We start from the raw sequence: 19,114 nt of genomic DNA, 5'->3' as shown, positions 1-19,114 counted from the left end.
CCCTTATTTGTCCCACAGTGGGGAAATTGCAGGATTACAGCAGCAAGAGATATGAGTAAAATAAGAAACAAGTAATACATACAAGTAAACACGTTCATAAATGAAACATTCTGCAGAATAAGTACTTTTGGTACTCAAGAGTATTAGTTATAAAATATTTGTAAAATGTATTTTTAATAAAATGTAGACGACGTTTTTTGCCAATAAAGATCTTTAAAAAAAAAAAAGACAAGCGTGTGTTGTTATTATTATTATTATTATTATTATTATTATTATTATTATTATTATTATTATTATTATTATTATCAGCAGCAGCGGGAGGGAGGGGGGGGGTCGGGGTGATGAAAGCTTGCTACTAGAATGTTCTGCGCATGCTCTGTGCGAAAGCGTGTTTTGGTGTCAAGCGGCGCTCAATGCTAAGCTAGCCGGGCCAGCTACACATTCTGCAAGTCATGGTGGGCCATTCAACGGGGAAAGGCTGGAGAACCCTACATCCGGAGCACACCACTGGGCAGCCTTTCACCGGACAGGACGAGACGACTGTTCCCGGGTGGTAGTGGGGCTTTAGAAGACACACGGCTCCCAAATCATGCGTGAGTGTTAAAATAAATTAACTCCTGTAATAATGCGCACGCCGATACGCGGGTTGCATTGATTTGCGGCGTTGGCAGACACGCGGATAAATAAGTAGTGTTTACGTGCGAGTGACTGGATGCGGGAGCGCGTTTTGTACAAATACACAAGTTACTTTTAAAAGTACTTGAACGCTTAAAGCTGGCTAGCAGGTGAACTAGCTCACAAGGCCAATAGCTCCAATAGGAACGCGGCTCTCGGGCTAAGCCCCGCCCACGCGTCGTTTCCATTGGCCGCGGTTCCGCTGGAGTCATGTGTCGTCACCGCGCTCGAGGCCGGCGAATGGCCCGGCGAGCCGTCCGTCACCCTTTTCGCCACTTGTTGCTAGGGAGATTGTTTGACGCTAGCCAAAATACAGCGGGAGGAGAGCTACCTGTCACTTTCTCTTTCTAAAGGAGGGTAAAGAGAGACGCCCTGAGCCAACGTGGCAACGCGTTATAACGTCTGCGTCACGAGGCGGTTATAACGTGTGTGTAGTCGCGAGAAACGCACGGAGCGAGGTGACGTCGTAAGGACGGAGGGAGGGTCCCTGTCTAACCGATGCTGCTAGCCGGGCTTCACCTTCAGCGAGCACCCACGAGAAGAAGTTGTCCTGTGAAGGGTGGGGTGACTCCGACAACAGCTGTGTTCTCCATCTCTGGTCTGCTGAGATTGTTGTATTACTATTATTACTATTATTATTATGATTATTTCCTCACAAAGGCATCCCTGTACTTTGGGAGGATGGAGAGGTTGCAGCAGGCTAGCAAGTCCTGCATTTTTGTTTGGTTTGTTTTGTTTGTTTGTTTTTGTTTCGTGTGTCTTTATCGTGAGGTTTAATAATGCACATGTGAGTAGGTGTAGTGTTAGGACATGCAGAGGAATAAAATGTCATTTCTCACTTTTGCTCTCACTCAGGAATGGGAGGATGAGAACCTGATGAAGAGCAAAGCGTTGCACACAAACTGGACTCTCTCAGAGCGGAAACCCCAGCGTGGATCCTACGTGTCTTTTTGAACACACGGCATCCTGTTGAAGACCCCCCTCCCCCTTCTTTAACCACCCTTTTATTTTAAGCTCATGCATCCGCCTCTGTCTTCCAGACGCATTGATCCGAGCTAGTTGGACCCGTTTTTTTGTTTTTATTTTTTACTTTTGTTCCTTTTGTAAAGAAATGCTTTACCTGAAAAAGTACTTCACAGAGGGCCTGATTCAGTTCACCATCCTTCTGAGTCTCCTTGGGGTGCGGGTGGATGTTGACACCTACCTCAGCAACCAGCTGCCCCCACTGAGAGAGATCATCCTGGGCCCCAGCTCGGCCTACACCCAGACACAGTTTCACAACCTGCGCAACAACCTGGACGGCTATGGCATCCATCCAAAGAGTGTGGACCTGGACCAGTTCTTTACCACGCGGCGACTGCTGAACCAGGTGCGCCAACTGGATCGCCTCTCCGTGCCCAGTACGGAGCTCACCACCTGGCTGGTGCACCGCGACTCTGAGACCGCGGTGTCCACCGGCAGCCAGTCCAGCCCCAGCATCACCCTGGACAATGGGGGCGGCCTAGAGGACGTTGACGGCCCTGACGCCACCCCGGCCATGAGGGGAGGAGGCGGAGCTCCTGAATCCACGTACGACCTGAACGCGGCGGACACCGGCCCGGGAGCCGTGGCCCCGGAGGGGAACCAGGAGCAGGGCGGCAGGGACGCCAACGAGGACCTCACCAAAGAGGTACTGCAGCTGGTTTCTTCCTCACAGGCAGCAGCTGTGCACAGGAGGAGACACACACACAACTAACTAACGGGTCGGCAACTAATCGGCAAATAGGAATAAATGGTGCGTTTTAGCTTCATGTAAATGCAGCAGTTTAGAAATGCGTGTTAGCTTGGATGTGAACATGTGCAAGGGGCCAAATGTAGTTGTAAACTAATCTTTCAAGTAGCATCAGAAGCTACAGACGTTAGCAGAAGTGAATTATATATTCAGAAAAGCCAATACCAATATTTTGTACACTTTAAATACCATAAAACAACTTGAATCAGTCAATGCTGACTACTAAAACAATCAAACACATACACTTGAGTTTAAATGGCTTCATCAATATCGTTCATGGTTCACAGCAAACAGTCATCTAACTCACTTTACTCTCTTACAATAATAAGAAATGTCTTGTGTATGATTTATTGTTTTTAGTGTTCTCTTTTTAATGTATCATTTGGTTCCTGTAAACCGGCACACAATGTGTCACACAAAGACATTTTGTGAAACCTGATTTCTATCTGATCACATGATGACCACCAAGTGAAAGCATTTCGTCACGGTTGCATCATCTGACTACATTTCTGTTACGTGATCTGCCAAAATTAACCACACTTATGAAATCATGAGGCAAGCTGCTTGTATAAGAGATGGAATATATAAGTACTTGTTCATAATCATAAATAGGTAAATAATCCCATCATAAACAGCCCACATGTGTTCATTTATACCTATTAGTTCAATACATTGAATGCCTGCAGCATACCTGGTTATTAAAGTAACTTTTCTCTACACAGGGCCATTTTTCAATGGTTGCTATGTATTCTCTTGCAGGACATTGACTTGATAGACATCCTCTGGAGGCAGGACGTGGACCTCGGCGCGGGAAGAGAAGTGTTCAACTACAGCAACCGGCAGAAGGAGAGCGAGGAGGAAAAGCCTCAAAAGCCACGCGAGAGCAAAGAGGGGAACGAGGAGCGAGAGAGCTGGAGGAACGGCGTGAACCTGCAGGGCGCTCAGCCCGTGGACGGAGAGACCGGGGAGAGCATCCCAGAGCAGGTCCGTAGCCTGCATGGATCTCCATGTCCCTGCGCTTAGCCGTCCTTAATGGCACATAAAGAGAACATAGAAACCCGGGAGCTGCACGGTGGCGATTAAAAAAACGATAATTGTGTCGGCTGAATACGAGTCGTGTTCATCTGGAGACGTGAAAACGTTGCGTGTTGAAAAATGATGCTCGTCTTTTGAAATGGCCTCAGTTTGATTATGAGAGTTTGGTGTCGTTGTGTCAATGAGGTCGGTGTGACAATGGAGGGAAAGCAAGTCGTTGCTGTTATGAGGTGAATCTCATTTACCTCTGGGCTCAACACACGAGACGCTTTCTTATTGGCTCAGTCGTCCTGCAGCTCATCCAGAGCATTCATGATGTTTTTACAAAGAAAACCCCAAATGTTCTTTTTTTAATATTGTTTAATCATCACACATAATAATACACATTGTAGCATGCTAACACATTGTAGCATGCTAACACATTGTAGCGTTCCATTGTCACCATCGTGGTCCTCTACATTGGGCCAATTAGGCTCCACCCACACACATAGAGGTTAAAAACGGAAAACGCATGTCACGTGACCTTTCATGTGACCTTTCACGTGTTAACAGGAAGCAGATTGCAGAACGTAAATGCACAACAGCTGCTCGTATCGACAACAAAGCAGAAATCTGTCATCCATGTTGAAGTGAGTCGCTGGAAGGGGGTCATGTGACCATCAAGTCGCGAACTTCCAAACGTGTCCAGTTCACCGTCCGCACGAGGACGTGCCTGGAGTTTTTTCCGAACTCTAAAGCGTGGTGTTTTTAAGATGGGAACGTAGGCGAGGGGGCGTGGCCTCAGTCACAACAGTGTCTCTTTTGTTGTCGTCCTTCAGCTGCCGGGTCTCGGCTCACAGACTTCCTTGTCTCTCCAAGAATGCTTGAGGCTGTTGGAGGCCACGTTCCCTTTTGGAGAAGAATCTGAGGTAAAAAAAAATTTAAAAAATCCACATGCACCACTGGTATCGTAGTTTTCGTACAGTGAAGTTGCTTCAAAGTCTTTGTCATGTTTTATTTAAATAGTTTCCAGCCCCGGTTGTCGCCCCAGACACCGTGACCAATGAGGAGGTTCCCTCCACGTCTCAGGGCCTTCCTGTTCCTGCAGCGGAGCCTCAGCTGGACCTGGAGCAGCAGTGGCAAGACATCATGGCCATCATGGAGCTGCAAGTAGGTCGACGTTACAGCTGCACCGCTTCCTCATCAGGGATTTTAACACCTCTGCAGATTGGGGGAAATATCCGTCTCTGTTTGGACTGTTGGAGGAGAGAACTGCTTCTTCACTTATCAAGAGAAACAAATAGTTCTGTGTGTCTAACTGCTTCTTTCTGTCCCAAGGCGATGGAAGTGAACATCTCTTCGCCGCACAGCAACTCCAGCAGCGACAGCGGCACGAGCGGGACGCCCGAGTCGAGCGCGGCGGCGGCGGCGACCTTCGGCCTCTCGGCCGGCTCGACGCCCGTGAACTGTGACGTCAGCCTCCACCAGGCCTCGCTCCCCGGCTGCAGCCAGGACTTCCCCCGGGCGTTCGACCCCCAGCTGGACCCGACCGGCGTCGCTCCGAGAGCCGCCGCCGCTGCCGCGCTCCATCCGTCCTCCGGCAACTCCAGCAACATCAACTCCACGTTCGGCGCCACCAACCTGACGGGGATCTTCCTCCCGCCGCACGCCAACAGCTCCAGCACCAACGTCACGGCCGCGCCCGTCCTGCCCGACCCGTTCAGCAACCTGCTGGAGGAGTCCATGCTGGACGAGATCAGCCTGCTGGACCTCGCCATGGAGGAGGGCTTCAGCCAGGCGCAGGCGTCGCAGTTGGAGGACGAGCTGGACTCCGACTCGGGCCTGTCGCTGGACTCCAGCCGCAGCCCGGCGTCCCCGAGCAGCTCCGAGACGTCCTGCTCCTCGGCGGCGTCCTCGTCCTCCACGTCCGCCACGTTCTCCGAGGAGGGCGCCGTCGGGTACAGCACCGACTCGGAGGTGGCGACGGCGGAGGCCGAGGAAGGCGCCGTGGGCGGCTACCAGCCGGGCTACAGCAAGCTGTGCCGCATGAGCTACCAGGACCCGTCCCGGTTCCACGGCCTCCCGCAGCTCGGCGGCGGCGGCGTCGGCCACAACCACACGTACAACCTGCCGCTCTCCTCCGCGTTCGGCGAGCGTCCCGAGCTGCCCGTCGCCGCCGGGAAGAAGAACGTCCGCGACAAACACTCCAAGCTCCAGCCGGCGCAGGACCTGCTGGACAAGCACGCCAGTCGCGACGAGCGCCGCGCCCGCGCCCTGAAGATCCCCTTCGCCAACGAGAAGATCATCAACCTGCCGGTGGAGGAGTTCAACGAGCTGCTGGCCAAGCACCACCTGAGCGAGGGCCAGCTGGCGCTCATCCGCGACATCCGCCGGCGCGGCAAGAACAAGATGGCGGCCCAGAACTGCCGCAAGCGCAAGCTGGACACCATCATCAACCTGGAGCAGGGCGTCCACGACCTGCGGCGCGACAAGACCCGCCTGCTGAAGGAGAAGATGGAGTTCATCCGCTCCATCCGGCAGATGAAGCAGAAGATGCAGAGCCTGTACCAGGAGGTGTTCGCCCAGCTGCGGGACGAGGAGGGCCGGCCCTACCCCGCCAGCGAGTACTCGCTCCAGTACAGCGCCGACGGCGGCGTGCTCGTCATGCCGCGCGCCGTTAGCGCCGCCGAGCAGAGCCGGAAGCCCGAGAAAAAACAAAAGGACAAAAAGAAGTGAGGGCGGGCGGGAAGCGTGGGGCAAAACTGCTGTTTATTCTATCACTTTGCTAAATGAACGAGAAATCTGCAGATGCGAGAAAGAGAGAGAGAGAGAGAGAGAGAGAGAGAGAGAGAGAGAGATGTCCTTTTTTCCTTTAAGAAGATTCTGGTGAGTAGAAAAATGGCATTGTTGACTTCTCTTCCTGCATTCGTTTCTCCCCTTTTTCTCTGCTGTTCCGACATTTTTTTTTTTCTTCCCCGGAAAACAACTTTCGAGGCGGAAGTAGCTCCTCGTTTGAGTACTGATATTTCATTATTTAGACGCGGGGCGGGGGAGGGGAAACGATGACAAGCGAGGAGACGAGGGGACGTGGAAAGGACATGAAATGAGCTATTAGAGAGAGAGAGAGAGAGAAGAAACGTGGCGCTCTTGATCCTTTTTGCACCGAGGACGAGAGAAGATTTGCAGGGTGGAAAAACGAGGAAAAGTGAACACTTGTGGAGGAGGCCGGGTGGAGAACCTATGCACTGGACGGGTTTAAAGGACGCTCACATCCCACCCTGAGACTTTAGGTTGCTTGTTTTTTGGGGTCACTTTTAAGTTGCGGAGAGAACAAGCGTCCACGGTCGTGAGGGGTCGAGTTTACCAAAGGCTAACGGGAAGTCCGTCGTTTTGAAGGATGCCATTAACACCTTTACTAACCAAAGGTTGTGTGTGTGTGAGTGTGTGTGTGATTCTTGTCGGTTTCCTCGTGCCGCAAACCCCAGTTTTCGGCGGCGTCTGGAGCGCCCCGGAGAGACGGACGCGTGGGAGGATGTTAGAGACGAGGATGTTAGTTCCCGGGCTGGCGGCTGCTATCAACAACAACAAAAAAAATACAAAAACCGAGGCCTGGAGGTGAAGCCAATGCAAGAGGAGCAGACGGATGTCTGAGGGTGGAGGCACACCGCATCGCAAAATGTATCAACGTCCTTATAAATTATACATAGCGCTGTAATTTGTCTCTTAAAAGGCTTGGCTGTCTGCATTCTGTCGCTGTTCCTTCGCTGCAGGTTTAAATTACGGGAGCTGCGTTAAAAGGAAAAAAAGGCTCTTATTAACTGTTCATAATCTGTAGTATAAGCAAAGGTTATAGGTCAGCTTCACGTGCAAGTCCACACTCTGTTTGTGTTATTTAACTTAATTTAAAGTCGTCACGCTGAGCCTGTAATATCACGGAGAGGAGGAAGCTGCTGCGAGGCGGATCACAGCGTTTCTTTTGTTGGACGCCGCGTTTTAAGCACTAATTTTAAAAAACGGGCTCAGTTGTCTCTGTGTTATTTTTTTTTTTTTTATTTAACTTATTTGCCAACGTTCCCAAAACCCCCTGAAAGCCACTTGAGGCCATTTTTTATTTTTTGAAAACTGCTGTAAAGCCGAAGTGTCGGCTTGAATATTACGATGTTTGTTTTTTTGTGTTAACAAAGTGAGCCAAGTTGTTACACCATGAGGTGTATTTAAAAAAACAATATAAAAAAATACGAGTTATTTGAATGCGTGAGAGGACGGTGCCACTTTTAAGTTGAAATGCCTTTTATTTCACGATCTCCATGATCTTGTCACTTTAAATGTTTTTTGAGAACCGGAGGAAGACGTTCTCGGAGTAGAAGTGCTATTAACTTGTCTTATCTGAATGAAGTTCTCCGTCAGTATGTGTAACATCAGCCCTTCTTCTTCTTATTATTAATAAAAAAACAGAAAAAACACTATATAAATAGGTCAGCTAGGTCAGTTAGGGTAGAATATTTACGAGAGCGGAGCAGAACATTAAAGATGTCCAAAAAAAACTGTTTTTGAAAGGAGAAATGTCCTCATTAAATGTGATATTCAGGCATGAACCTCTGGTTGACATTGACTCCAGTGCGACACCGACTATTTAGTACGGCGACTACTTAGTGCACTTTTCTTTTCTTATTGTCCGTCTCGTCATGTAAATATTTTCATGTTTGTGTTTGTCATGATTTGTGTCGTTCTTGTCCGACGTCTCCACGACGTCTCACCCTCTGCTTTTCAGTTCTTGGATGTAGTTTCCCCTCTTTTGTTTTTGAGATATTTGCCGGCAATCAAGAATTGTTTTTATTGATTAATAAAAGTGTTTTTATTTTCGCCCGTGACTCTTTGTGTTGTGGTTGTCACATTTAGCTGATGCTTTACTTACATCTGTGCTCTTAAATACCAAAGAAATACTAAACTTTAGCTTTTAATTCATGGCTTTTTTTCTTCTTTTAGTACATTTGATTGTTTGTTTGATGATGTCACCTGATGCATTCAGTGAAAACAGGATAAACGGAGAGCAGAGTAACAAAACAAGTGGTTTATTCTCCAAAAAAAACAACAAGCGAGACGTGACAAAGGAAAACCAGCACAAAGAGGAACTGAATCACCGTGAAAGGGTTTCGTCACCGCACACCAAACAGCCAGATGGACACAGTTCTGACCTCAAGAGCACCGATGAACCACAGAGTTTGATCTTTTTTTAATTTTTTTAAAGGCACTCTGATGAACTAAAAACTTCATGATGATGTCACAGCAAGACGACGACGACGACGGCGGCGAAGGATCTCTGGACCCGAAACGCCGTGAGAAACTTGAGACTGGAGCCGACGCTGAGGATGAACGCTGCGGTTCCAGTTGAGCTGAAGCGTATTTACAGTTTGGAGTACATCCAGATAAAAGAGGAAACCGAAAACGACGCCGAAGACGAACGAGTCCAAACGGCGTCGCGCTCGTCGACTCCGGGGGAAAAAAAAAGGCATGATGAAGTTCTTTCGACCCGCTTCTTTCCTCTCCTCCTCTTCCCGCGTTCAGATCTTCTCGTCTTTCTTCTCGTCTTCCGTGGGGTACGAGTGCCAAGTGAGTCTCTCTTCGTAGAAAGCGATGACCACCTGCGGACACTTCCCGTTGGCCTCCTTCGCCGGCACCAGGTCGGCTTCGTCTGAGTTCTTCCTGCAGAAAACAACAACAACAAACAACATTTAAAAACCCAGACAGATATTTAAGAAGAGTTTGGAAACGGGCATACGGACCATTTCATGAGGAACATGAGTTCTCCGGTGGAGTCCGTGGCGCCGATGATCCTCTCGGGATCGAGCCCTCGAGCGAAGCCCCGCAGCTTCTCTGTCTGCGGGTCAGACGACGACAACGACAAGACACAACTTCTGATGAAACACACGACAACGTGGCAGCGCACAAAGCGCATCTTTCTTTCTGTCCGGCTTTATCTTCATCTATTTATTTAGCGAGCCATTTTGATGTTTCAGCTTCTCTTTTGGTCGGTTTATTGTGACTTGACACGAATAAACACAATAAACACACATTACCTTTAATGTGGGAAACATCTGCCGCCCGGCAACTCTAACAGACTTACCGGGGCGTGTTTCACCCTTCTGACCTGGTTTAATGTCTTTGCATAATGTATATGTGTGTGTGTGTGTGTGTGTGCTCACGTCGTCTTTCTTCTTCTTCGTCTTGCTCTCGTCTCCTTCCGCGTCTCCGGTCGCCTTCCTCTTTCCGTCGTGTGCCGTCTTCTGGGACTGCAGGAACTCTGCGATCAAATCTGGACAGTCCAGATTGTCGGCCGGCTCCCACGTGTTGTCTTCCCTGCAGACACACACACACACACATAAGTAATGTAATGGATGACTTGTGCCGGTACCTTTAGAGGGCCGTGTGAATCTGGTGCTGATGAGAGGAGACGCTCACTCAGAGAAGCCTTTCCACTTGAGGAGATAATCCACTCTCCCTTTCACCACCCGCCGGTTCAGAACCCTCTCCACCACGTATTCTTCCTCCTCCTCTTCCTCCTCCACCACCTCGTCCGGCTTCTTGTCCTTCTTCTCGACCGCGGTCATTTTGCTCTCCGCCTCTGATGGAACACAACACAAGCAGCTCGTCACCGACGCTGGAGGCAACACAACCTCGTGTGAGGTGTTGAGACGTGGTGGTGGTGGTGAAGTGCAGATTAGAGACACGAGGGCAAAGTGAAAGGGGAGACGTGTGAATGTTGGAAGATAAGGATGCGTTGGAACCTTCGGGCACAGCGGCGGCATCGCGGGGCTCTGCATTCAGGCTCATGCTCATCGGGGGGGAAAGACCTGAGAACCAGCCGGTTCCTGCTCAACGCCAAGATGGAGGTGAGGAACCGTTACGGTAGAGAGGAGAAAACAACACGGGAGATTCACAGAGAAGCATGTCGATCCTAGACCAGCTGTGGATGTTAATTGCATCATCTCCATTGCCTTAAATTGCCAGTGTATTCCAATTATTTACTAGTTAAATAACTAATACAATAAAATCGTTTTCTTGAGCTTTGACATTGTCGAGTAAAAGTATGCAAATGTAATCAGGAAGTGCTGTTATTTATGTAAAAATGTGTTTTTTAAAACGTCAAACCAAAACTACCCAAACAACTTGATCTATGAAGTAACTTAAAGTGTCTGATGTAATGGAGGAAAAGAAAAGAAAGCATGAACATATAAAGACAAAGTACTAAAGTACGTGTTACATTAGTACTTAGAGTAAATGTACTGTTACATTCCACCTTTAGCAAGAACATAGCAGAGGGTCCAACCTCCGTATGCACTGCTTCCCTCATGCAATAACTCATGCAATAATAATAATGATAATAATAACGATATTAATACAGCACCGTGACCGAGCCTACAAGTGCATGAGTTGCACAACACCTGTCGGCGGCTGGGCTCAACGTGACGTCACAATAAAGCACGTAACTCCCACGCGCTTTATAACAGACGATGTTCATGTGCACGACGGTTCATGTGACGTTATCCAGCAGACAAAAGCCTCGCAGCTCGCGGCTCGGCGTCTCCTCCATGTTGCTTTTGTGCAACTTCGTGTAGGAGACTCTGAGGTGTCGATAAGGTTTTCAACGGATAGCTCGTTGAAGACGTGCACATTGCCTGGCTGGCTAACGGTCGGCTCGCGCACAATCGACATTACGACAACACGTTGAACGAAGGGGAGTAAAAAATAATAATAATCCAAATTAAACTCACCGGTGACTTACGATGTGTTTATTTTATTTAGACTTCCACCCGGAACCGATATGACAACAACACGACGGTCTTCGCCTCGTAATAATATGAAGGTATTAAATAAATAAAACACAGAGCCGGCAGCTTGAACGCGTCGCTTCCGCCCTCCGGCCGCTGTGACGTCAGAAGGAAAAGGAGGCTCGTGCGCTGGCCACAGATGCTAAAAGCGCGCGCACTCACCGGCGCAGCCAGAGGAGGGTATGTTGCGTGCGCGTGAGGTGAGAGAGAGGGGGGGGGGGGGGAGAGTGAGAGGTGGGGAGAGAGAGAGAGAGAGAGAGAGAGAGAGAGAGAGAGAGAGAGAGAGAGAGAGAGAGAGAGGGAAAGAAAGAGGGAGAGAAAGATGGAGAAAAAAAAGGAGTCATCGAGTGGTGGAAGCACATGGATACTGTAATAGTAGATAAATAGTTGATACAGTAGATAAACAGTTGATACAGTAGATAAATAGTGGATAAATATGAATCCCTGAAAATACATGAAAATCCTGATATCTATTCTAATTTAATTGTCACGTTACTCACACACACACACACACACACACACACACACACACACACACACACACATATATATATATATATATATATATATATATATATATGTATATATATATATATATATATATATATATATATATATATATATATATATACATATATATACATACATACATTTAAATACATACATTTTGTGTTTTTTAAGTAATATTTGCACATGTTTGTGGATTAGTAAGTATATATATATATAACAGCTAGAGAGCTTTTTATAATGTTTTACATGTTTTACATTTGCACATTCATAAATTGTCAATAATAAACGGCAAAATACATTAAAATACAGTTAAAGTAACAAGCAGGAGGGCAACAGGTCGCGTTACCTGCCTTGTTGACATATTCCAGGTTAAAAGTCCCTCGATGCAGAAAGAGTGAGATTTACTGACATCTAGTGGCGAGGTTGCGCATTACAAGCAACAACATACTCCACCGAAACACCAGTCTGGACATCCAACCAATCAGAAGCGGGTAGATCGTGACGTTACCGTAAAGACCGTAGACCCAACCAATCACAGAGCGGAGCGAGCTCGTGTTGTCATTCCGGGCCCATTCCACACTTTACCGTACCGCGCGCACACCGGAAGCAGACGCGTGTGACGTATCAGAAGCTTGTGACTTGCGAAATGGAGACAGGAACTGTTTGTGGGGAAACGAGCCGCTTCCTCTGAGTGTTTTTATGCGTAAATAAAAGGAGAAACGTCGACACCACGATACCGGAGAGCAACCCGTCGGCCGACATACGTCTCATGAAAGTAAGTAGTTGTCGTCATTCAGGCAGTAAAGTTCAAAGGTCATGAAGATACACGTGAATTAGTTGGGCGTATTAATGATTTAAAACACTATGTTATCAAACATTTAGGCTTGAATACTTTGTTTTGATGTGGTCAAAAATAATGTTTTAATAGCAGCGGTTGGAAGTTAGTCTGTTACTGATCATCAGCTTTGTGTAAATCAATTTATAGTTTAGATAATTGATTAAACATTTACTTCACACATCCTCTCGGTGCGTGTTTGTAGTCAGTTTAGAGGCAACTTTTTCCTCTTTATTATACATTCTTGTTTTTATATATTTGTTTTCACTGTCTCTACACTTATCGGTTTCACTGTTTCACTAATATGAAACTTACTGATACATATATGTCTATATTCTATAGCAGTCTGTTCTCTATATCTGTATTCGTGGGCTCGGCTCTAAAGGGTCCGTACATGTTGTACTGTGCCGGTGAGCCAAAACCAGTCAGCAGATCCCTTCAGGATGAACAGAATTGTTTGTTTTGCGTGCCGAAGAGGCCACACTGCTTTAAAAGCTCTTTCACTCGTGAAAGAGAAACGCCTGCTGGAATGACTCGCTGGATTTTTTTTCGGTGTGCAGCTCCTCTTTTGGAGGATGAGTCATCCGCTCATGACCAAACTAGAGAAGAATTCTCTTTTTTTTCTTTATTGATTCCTCCTCTCTTTGCAGTGCAGCGCTCGGTAGGATGAACAGCAACCAAGAAGAAGATGTAAGTAACCTCACACTTTTTCTCTCTACAGTGAAGTATTAATAGCTGATGTGAGTTCTCCTTTTGGGGAATCATTAGAACTTCTTCTTCTTAATAAAGAACAATGCCTCGATTGATCTATCACCACTTCAAAGAGATCCTCAAAGGCTTTACAACACAAAAGTCTTGTGTAAACTCTAATCTATGATCTCTTGGTTTAACCACAATGCTGCAACACACACACAGTTTTTATTTAAACTTGTGTTTCTGTGCTTCAGGAGTTTGTGGCAGTGCGGGTTCAAGACCCCCGCATGCAGAACGAAGGCTCGTGGAATTCCTATGTGGATTATAAAATATTCCTCCATGTGAGTATGAACCCTTTATTTACATAAAGGTAAATCATTAAAACACATCAGGTCATTTCCAACGTGAGCTACTGAAATCAAGCACACTCGTCCAACATGGTGTGGCTTTTATTTAATTGCAAATTTGACTATTTTTAAGTTCTGGATGGTCGGTCGTATAAAAAGAAAGACAATAAGACGACGCATCGGGCTCAGAAAGCTGGAAAAAAGTAGTTTGCATTTTATTCATTTCACATGAGGTTTGTGTAGAATGCGATTTAAAAAACAGATTAACTTTGAGTAGCAAAGGGAAACAATACACTTGCACAACGGGATGTCACTTGGAGAGAGTTTCTGGGTTCATTTGAACCTCGCTTCGTTTATTTTCTTGGCAGCCGCACGGATTCCTCACGTTGTGTTTGGACAGGAGTGGATGTTGTTGTCTGAGCGACGCGGTGTTGAGTGCAGAACGCCGCGTCAGCAGCAGCGCGGCTGCCGGCCGAGACGGATGTGGCGAGAGTGTTGACTCATGAAATTCGGCTGAGATCACGTGACCTCGCATCATTCTGGTTGTCATCGTCGACGCGCTCTCGCTCTTCACGGTGTAACTTCTCGAAAAAAAGACTTTTGTCCAGAAACTGCAAACCTGAACGTTTAACGTCTCAATCTGTTTTACATTTACAATCTAAGCACTCGGAAAAGTTATGTTGAGAATATTTTAGAACATCTGAAATAAATACAGATAAACGTTTCTCAACGTCTTCTTCTCGGTCATAACAATAAGGAAGTGTGCATCCAACAAGTACATTAATTATTAGTTTATATAGATTATTTTCTTAATATTTTGTCTTTAACATTTTTTCCCACAGCCCGAGAGCTCAACTTGTTGTTTTACCAACTCTCTATTTTCTGTTGAATAATTGAGTGACATGTGACAGAGTTTTCTTTTTTTTAAAAAAGTAATTCATTTTAAGTGCTATTCCCTTAAAACAAGAGGACATAGAGCATTTTTCGGGGACTATTTTCAGTGGCGGATTAATCGACGTTTAGGGCTCTAGTGAGTATTTGTGGTAGCAGGACTGTGTGTGTGTGTGTGTGTGTTCATAGTAAACAAATAAATACGTCTTTTTACTTTCCAGACCAACAGCAAAGCCTTCACAGCCAAGACGTCCTGCGTGCGTCGGCGCTACAGCGAGTTCGCCTGGCTCAAGAAGAAGCTGCAGAAGAACGCTGGTTTGGTGTAAGTTGTCGTGGAGAGCGAACGCAGCTCGTCCCGTCATGTGTGTGTCCCTTCAGTGTCACACTTATTGACGCAAACGTCTACAAACCTGTTGTCATCCCTGCAGGCCGGTCCCTGAACTTCCGGGAAAGTACTTCTTCTTCCTCAGCAACGAGGACTTCCTGGAGAGGAGGAGGAAAGGACTTCAGGTCTTCTTGGACAAGTCAGTGCTGGTTCTTATGATGATAAATGTGTAATCTGCTGTACTGAATGGTAAGTTCTGTAGAGAAAGCCACCTTGATGACGGATCCCTTTGTCCCCGGCAGCGTGGTGAACATGACGGTGTGCCTGTCGGACAGCCAGCTGCACCTCTTCCTGCAGACCCAGCTGCCGGTCGGTCACATCCTGGACTGCGTGCAGGGTCACACGCCGTACTCGGTGACGGACGCCATCCTCACCTACGCCTCGTCCAACCGGGGCTACGCTCAGGCCCAGGAGGAGGACTCCGTCAAGGAGCCCAGTTTGACCGTTTCTTACGAGTCCATGGAGAGGTACGAGGAAATTAAACCCCTGACCCGATGGTGCGTGAATAACCCGTTTCCTTCGCCTCGTCCCATCTGTATATGTAAGGTCGAACGTCGCTAAAGAAAATATTGCTTCATATAGATAAGTAACGTTAGCGCCAGCTAGCTATTTCCCCTTGTTTCCAGTCTTTGTGCTAAGCTAAGCTTAGATACATACGGATGGTGTCTAGGTTTTTATCTGACTCTGACGAGCATGGAGCATATTTCCTAAATTGTCCTACTATTGTTCTAAACAAGTTAAAGTAACCGTGTTTCTCTTTGCGGCTCCGCAGCCCGGCTCCTCATCAACCTCAAGACATCTTCAACCCCGAGCGTTTGTCCCGCGATGTCTCCGACCCTCCGGAAGGTTTGACGGAGATCTGCGACGAAGACGCGGTCGAGCAGAACCCCTCGGTGCGGGTCGTCCAGAAGAACAACCACCTGCAGGCCGTGGTTGAGGACCGCGGCCCGGCGGAGGCCATTTTCTTCCTGGGGGACGGCCGGGACGCCCTCGAGGGCCTCGGCCTCGCGGAACCGACGCAGCAGAGGAGCTGCCGGACGCGGATCCAGACCCCGGTGGAGGTGCACTCGCCCATGGGGGCCGGCCTGTTCGAGGAGGAGCGTCCGGTGAGAGAGGAGGAAGAAACGACGGGTCCTCATCCAGAGGAGGAGGAGGAGGAGAAGAAGGAGAAGGAGGAGGATCAACCGGAAGGTTCTGGAGAGGCAAAGACGGACCGTGACTTTGAGGAACGGGCAACCGAAAGCGACGCCAGACCTCAGGAGGAAGTCCTGGACGGCGTCCGCTCCGAGCTGAAGGTTCTAGAAACTCACTGTGAAGTCCGTCAGGAGGAGTTCAAGGACCCGGGCGGACAAAGCGAGAGCGAAGAGGAGACGCCGCTTCAAATCCAGGAAGAGACTCGCGATGTGCTCGGCGTCCCGGAGGAGGAAGGCGGCGGCGGCGACCTCGTTCAACAAATGGACCGAGGGGACGGCGACGCCGACGGACGCTCGTCCTCCAGTGAGAGCATCGTCAAGGTCAGCGACGACGAAAGCATCAGCGACGCCGCCGAGGACGCGATCCAAGACTCGATAGACGAGTCGATCCAAGACTCGATCCACGAGTCGAACCAGGACTCGATTCAGGAGTCAAACCAGGACTCGATCCACCAGCCTGACCAGGACTCAATATACGAGTTTATCAAGGACTCGATTCACGAGTCCCAGGACTCGACCCAGGACTCAACCCAGGACTCAATCCACGAGTCAAACCAGGATTCGATGCAGGATTCGATGCAGGACTCGATACAGGATTCGATACAGGATTCGATGCAGGATTCGATGCAGGATTCGATGCAGGATTCGATCCAGGACTCGATCCAGGACTCGATCCAGGACTCGATCCAGGACTCAATACATGAGTCCCAGGACTCAATCCAGGACTCGAACCACGAGTCTTTCCATAAGTCTAACCAGGACTCAATACACGAGTCCAAGGACTCGATCCAGTCCGCCAGCGGCGACGCGAAGGAGGCCGATCTCTGGTCGCCAGTCGAGTCCTCCGGCAGAAACATTTTGGACCCGCACATGAACGGACGCCGTGTGGAAAAAGAAGACGATGTGGTCGACGTGGTCGACGTGGACCTGAAGGACACGACCGGCGCCTCCGGTGAATCTCTGGAGCTGAACTCGACCGTGACGGGTGGAGACTTAACGGAGAGCAGCGACTTCAGCGTCATAGAGAGCGGCGCTGCCGGTCCACACGCGGAGCGGGAGGACGAGTCCTCGGAGGAGACGAGTTCAGACCGCTGAGCGGCTCCACAGAAATGCATTGTGGGAGTTGTAGGTTTTTAAAACAGTGTACGTGACATTTTAAACTGCATCTCTACGTTAACACTCAGGTAAACTAAAACGTCGGCGCTGTTTTGACCAGCAGAGGGCGCTCTCGTTCACAAAGAGCAGCTTTTTGTTTTGCTTTTAATCCATAAAGATGTAAAGGTTTTATTGTGTTAAAATATAATGTGATTTAAATTTGTTTAATGTGAAATCTAGTCATGTTGAAGGGAACATCTTGAGCGAAATATACACTTGAATTAAAGGACAGAGCCCCATTTCTTTGCTTTGAAGTCTATTTTGACACTCAGTTGGGGCTTTAAAGGGCTTTTGGTGGCTGTTCCTGTTCCTCAGGAGTCTGAAGGAGACAAATCAAGTGGACTTGGTGTCTATTTTCAGTCGAGGAACAGTCAGAAAAATATTCCTTAGACTTTGATTACAGACTGCAGGAGAAATAATCACATCTGAACACTAATTCCTTTCATTTACAACCGGTTCAAGATCATTTTTGGATGGAGAAACTAATTGTTTTATAGGCATCAGCATTAACTTGATATTTAGGAATAAAAAATTATTTGGTTATGTTATTTAAATTTGTAATTCAAAGGAAAGATCAGAGTAATAACCTGAACCCTGTGCAATATACACCGACACCTTTTCAGTCTTGTGCTCTTGATAAAATAATAATAATGTTATTTTTTGCTCTTTTACTGGATTCTTTTCTTTAAGGTCACTTCTTTACATGTCGTTTCCTCTCAAGCTGTTCAGTTCATTGTGTGTAATTCTGCCTCTTTTCTAACAGTAGTTGGTTTACAGGAGTTGTTTTAAATGAGGTACTTATTCACAGTCACTATATTTAGAATATCTACATCTTTTTACTGAAGCTGTTTGTGTTCTCTTAAGCCAACATCATGACATTGACTAATTAACAGGATCATAAATAACTTTTTATAACAAAAGTACTTCATAAAAACCTCTCTTTCAAAATACAAACTAGGTGAATTATGTTTTTAAGAACACTGCCTTAACTCTCGACACTACTGTTGCATAAAGGGAGCTGGTTTCACTGGTTTGCACATGAAGGATCCTCATCACGCGTCACTGGGTGGATATAAAATACTGGGTTTTGCTTCCTTTCTACACGGCACAGATTTGTTGTTATTTTGCAAATTTTCTTTTTTTAAAGTTTTTTTAGGATGTTTCCTCTATTTTATATCATGGAGCTGCAACAACCTGCGTGTGTGTCCATGTAAATATTATTTTATTTCAAATAAATAGATTTTCTTCTTCACCGTGTTGCATGTGATTGTTTATTTCACCTCTTCACGAGCTCGTCTGCTGGTTTTAATTTGAGAAACTGGAGCAACGCTGCCGCCTGGTGGCCGAGGATGGAACTCATGGTAGTAAAAAACTCACACGCAGTCTAAAAGACTGTTGAATCTTTTGATATTTCAGTGTAAAAAACTCCTTTCAATGTAGTTTAAAAATACTCAACATAATGTACATGTGCTGTTATTTTATCACATTAATGAAATGAGAAAAAAATGTCCAAAAATCTACATATTTCTCATTTTAACCAGTGAATTGATAAATGCATTAGTCTGTAATAATGAACAAAATTGCACTAGAGCTGCAACTAACTATGATTTATTCGTTTAATAATATATATTTTAATGATTATAATGAATCAGTTAGTTGTTTAGTCTGTGAAAAATACAAATATTCTCACAATTTAACCAGAAATAACATCTTTAAATTCTTTTTTTTGTCAAACCACTCAGAAAAACACAAATACGTTCAATTTATAATAACACAAAACATAATAGAAGAAAATCCTCACATTCGAGAGTCTTTT

General features: G+C 46.9%; 4 protein-coding genes across 7 annotated transcripts in view; 2 read left to right on the top strand and 2 right to left on the bottom strand.

Annotated features, from left to right (window-relative positions):
- Positions 1 to 403: 403 nt before the first annotated feature.
- nfe2l1b (nfe2 like bZIP transcription factor 1b) lies at positions 404 to 8,323 on the top strand. Of its 2 annotated transcripts, none has more exons than XM_068582518.1 (6): positions 404 to 593; positions 1,531 to 2,344; positions 3,206 to 3,430; positions 4,300 to 4,389; positions 4,487 to 4,630; positions 4,799 to 8,323. In XM_068582518.1, exons 2-6 carry the CDS (start codon positions 1,787 to 1,789, stop codon positions 6,194 to 6,196), a joined length of 2,415 nt encoding a protein of 804 aa, XP_068438619.1. In that variant the 5' UTR covers positions 404 to 593; positions 1,531 to 1,786; the 3' UTR covers positions 6,197 to 8,323. The 2 variants fall into 2 exon arrangements, with proteins under 2 accessions (XP_068438619.1, XP_068438620.1); XM_068582519.1 differs by lacking the exon at positions 404 to 593 and adding an exon at positions 967 to 1,273.
- Positions 8,324 to 8,516: 193 nt separating this feature from the next.
- On the bottom strand, positions 8,517 to 11,415 carry cbx1b (chromobox homolog 1b (HP1 beta homolog Drosophila)). 3 transcript variants are annotated; one of them, XM_068582522.1, is made up of 6 exons: positions 11,244 to 11,415; positions 10,246 to 10,329; positions 9,920 to 10,082; positions 9,664 to 9,817; positions 9,244 to 9,338; positions 8,517 to 9,163 (listed from the first exon to the last, which is right to left on the bottom strand). In XM_068582522.1, the coding sequence occupies exons 2-6, from the start codon at positions 10,295 to 10,297 to the stop codon at positions 9,022 to 9,024; spliced, it is 606 nt and encodes a 201-aa protein (XP_068438623.1). In that variant the 5' UTR covers positions 10,298 to 10,329; positions 11,244 to 11,415; the 3' UTR covers positions 8,517 to 9,021. The 3 variants fall into 3 exon arrangements, with proteins under 3 accessions (XP_068438623.1, XP_068438622.1, XP_068438624.1); XM_068582521.1 differs by having other exon boundaries at positions 11,233 to 11,414; XM_068582523.1 differs by lacking the exon at positions 10,246 to 10,329 and having other exon boundaries at positions 11,233 to 11,414.
- Positions 11,416 to 12,437: 1,022 nt separating this feature from the next.
- snx11 (sorting nexin 11) lies at positions 12,438 to 18,500 on the top strand. Its single transcript, XM_068582520.1, has 7 exons — positions 12,438 to 12,574; positions 13,285 to 13,324; positions 13,582 to 13,668; positions 14,787 to 14,887; positions 14,994 to 15,089; positions 15,193 to 15,417; positions 15,723 to 18,500. Exons 2-7 carry the CDS (start codon positions 13,301 to 13,303, stop codon positions 17,236 to 17,238), a joined length of 2,049 nt encoding a protein of 682 aa, XP_068438621.1. The 5' UTR covers positions 12,438 to 12,574; positions 13,285 to 13,300; the 3' UTR covers positions 17,239 to 18,500.
- A 401-nt stretch (positions 18,501 to 18,901) lies between these two features.
- The window catches only part of skap1 (src kinase associated phosphoprotein 1), a 31,791-nt gene continuing 31,578 nt past the window's right edge, over positions 18,902 to 19,114 (bottom strand). Inside the window, exon 13 of the mRNA XM_068583645.1 lies at positions 18,902 to 19,114. This exon is cut by the window's right edge and continues 104 nt beyond it. The gene's annotated coding sequence lies outside the window, so the exon portion shown is untranslated.

This window comes from Clinocottus analis, unplaced genomic scaffold (genome assembly GCF_023055335.1).
Source record: "Clinocottus analis isolate CAN_PGR_092001 unplaced genomic scaffold, fCliAna1.0.p SCAF_19, whole genome shotgun sequence".
NCBI lineage: Eukaryota > Metazoa > Chordata > Actinopteri > Perciformes > Cottidae > Clinocottus > Clinocottus analis.
This window is presented reverse-complemented; position numbering and strand designations above follow the sequence as displayed.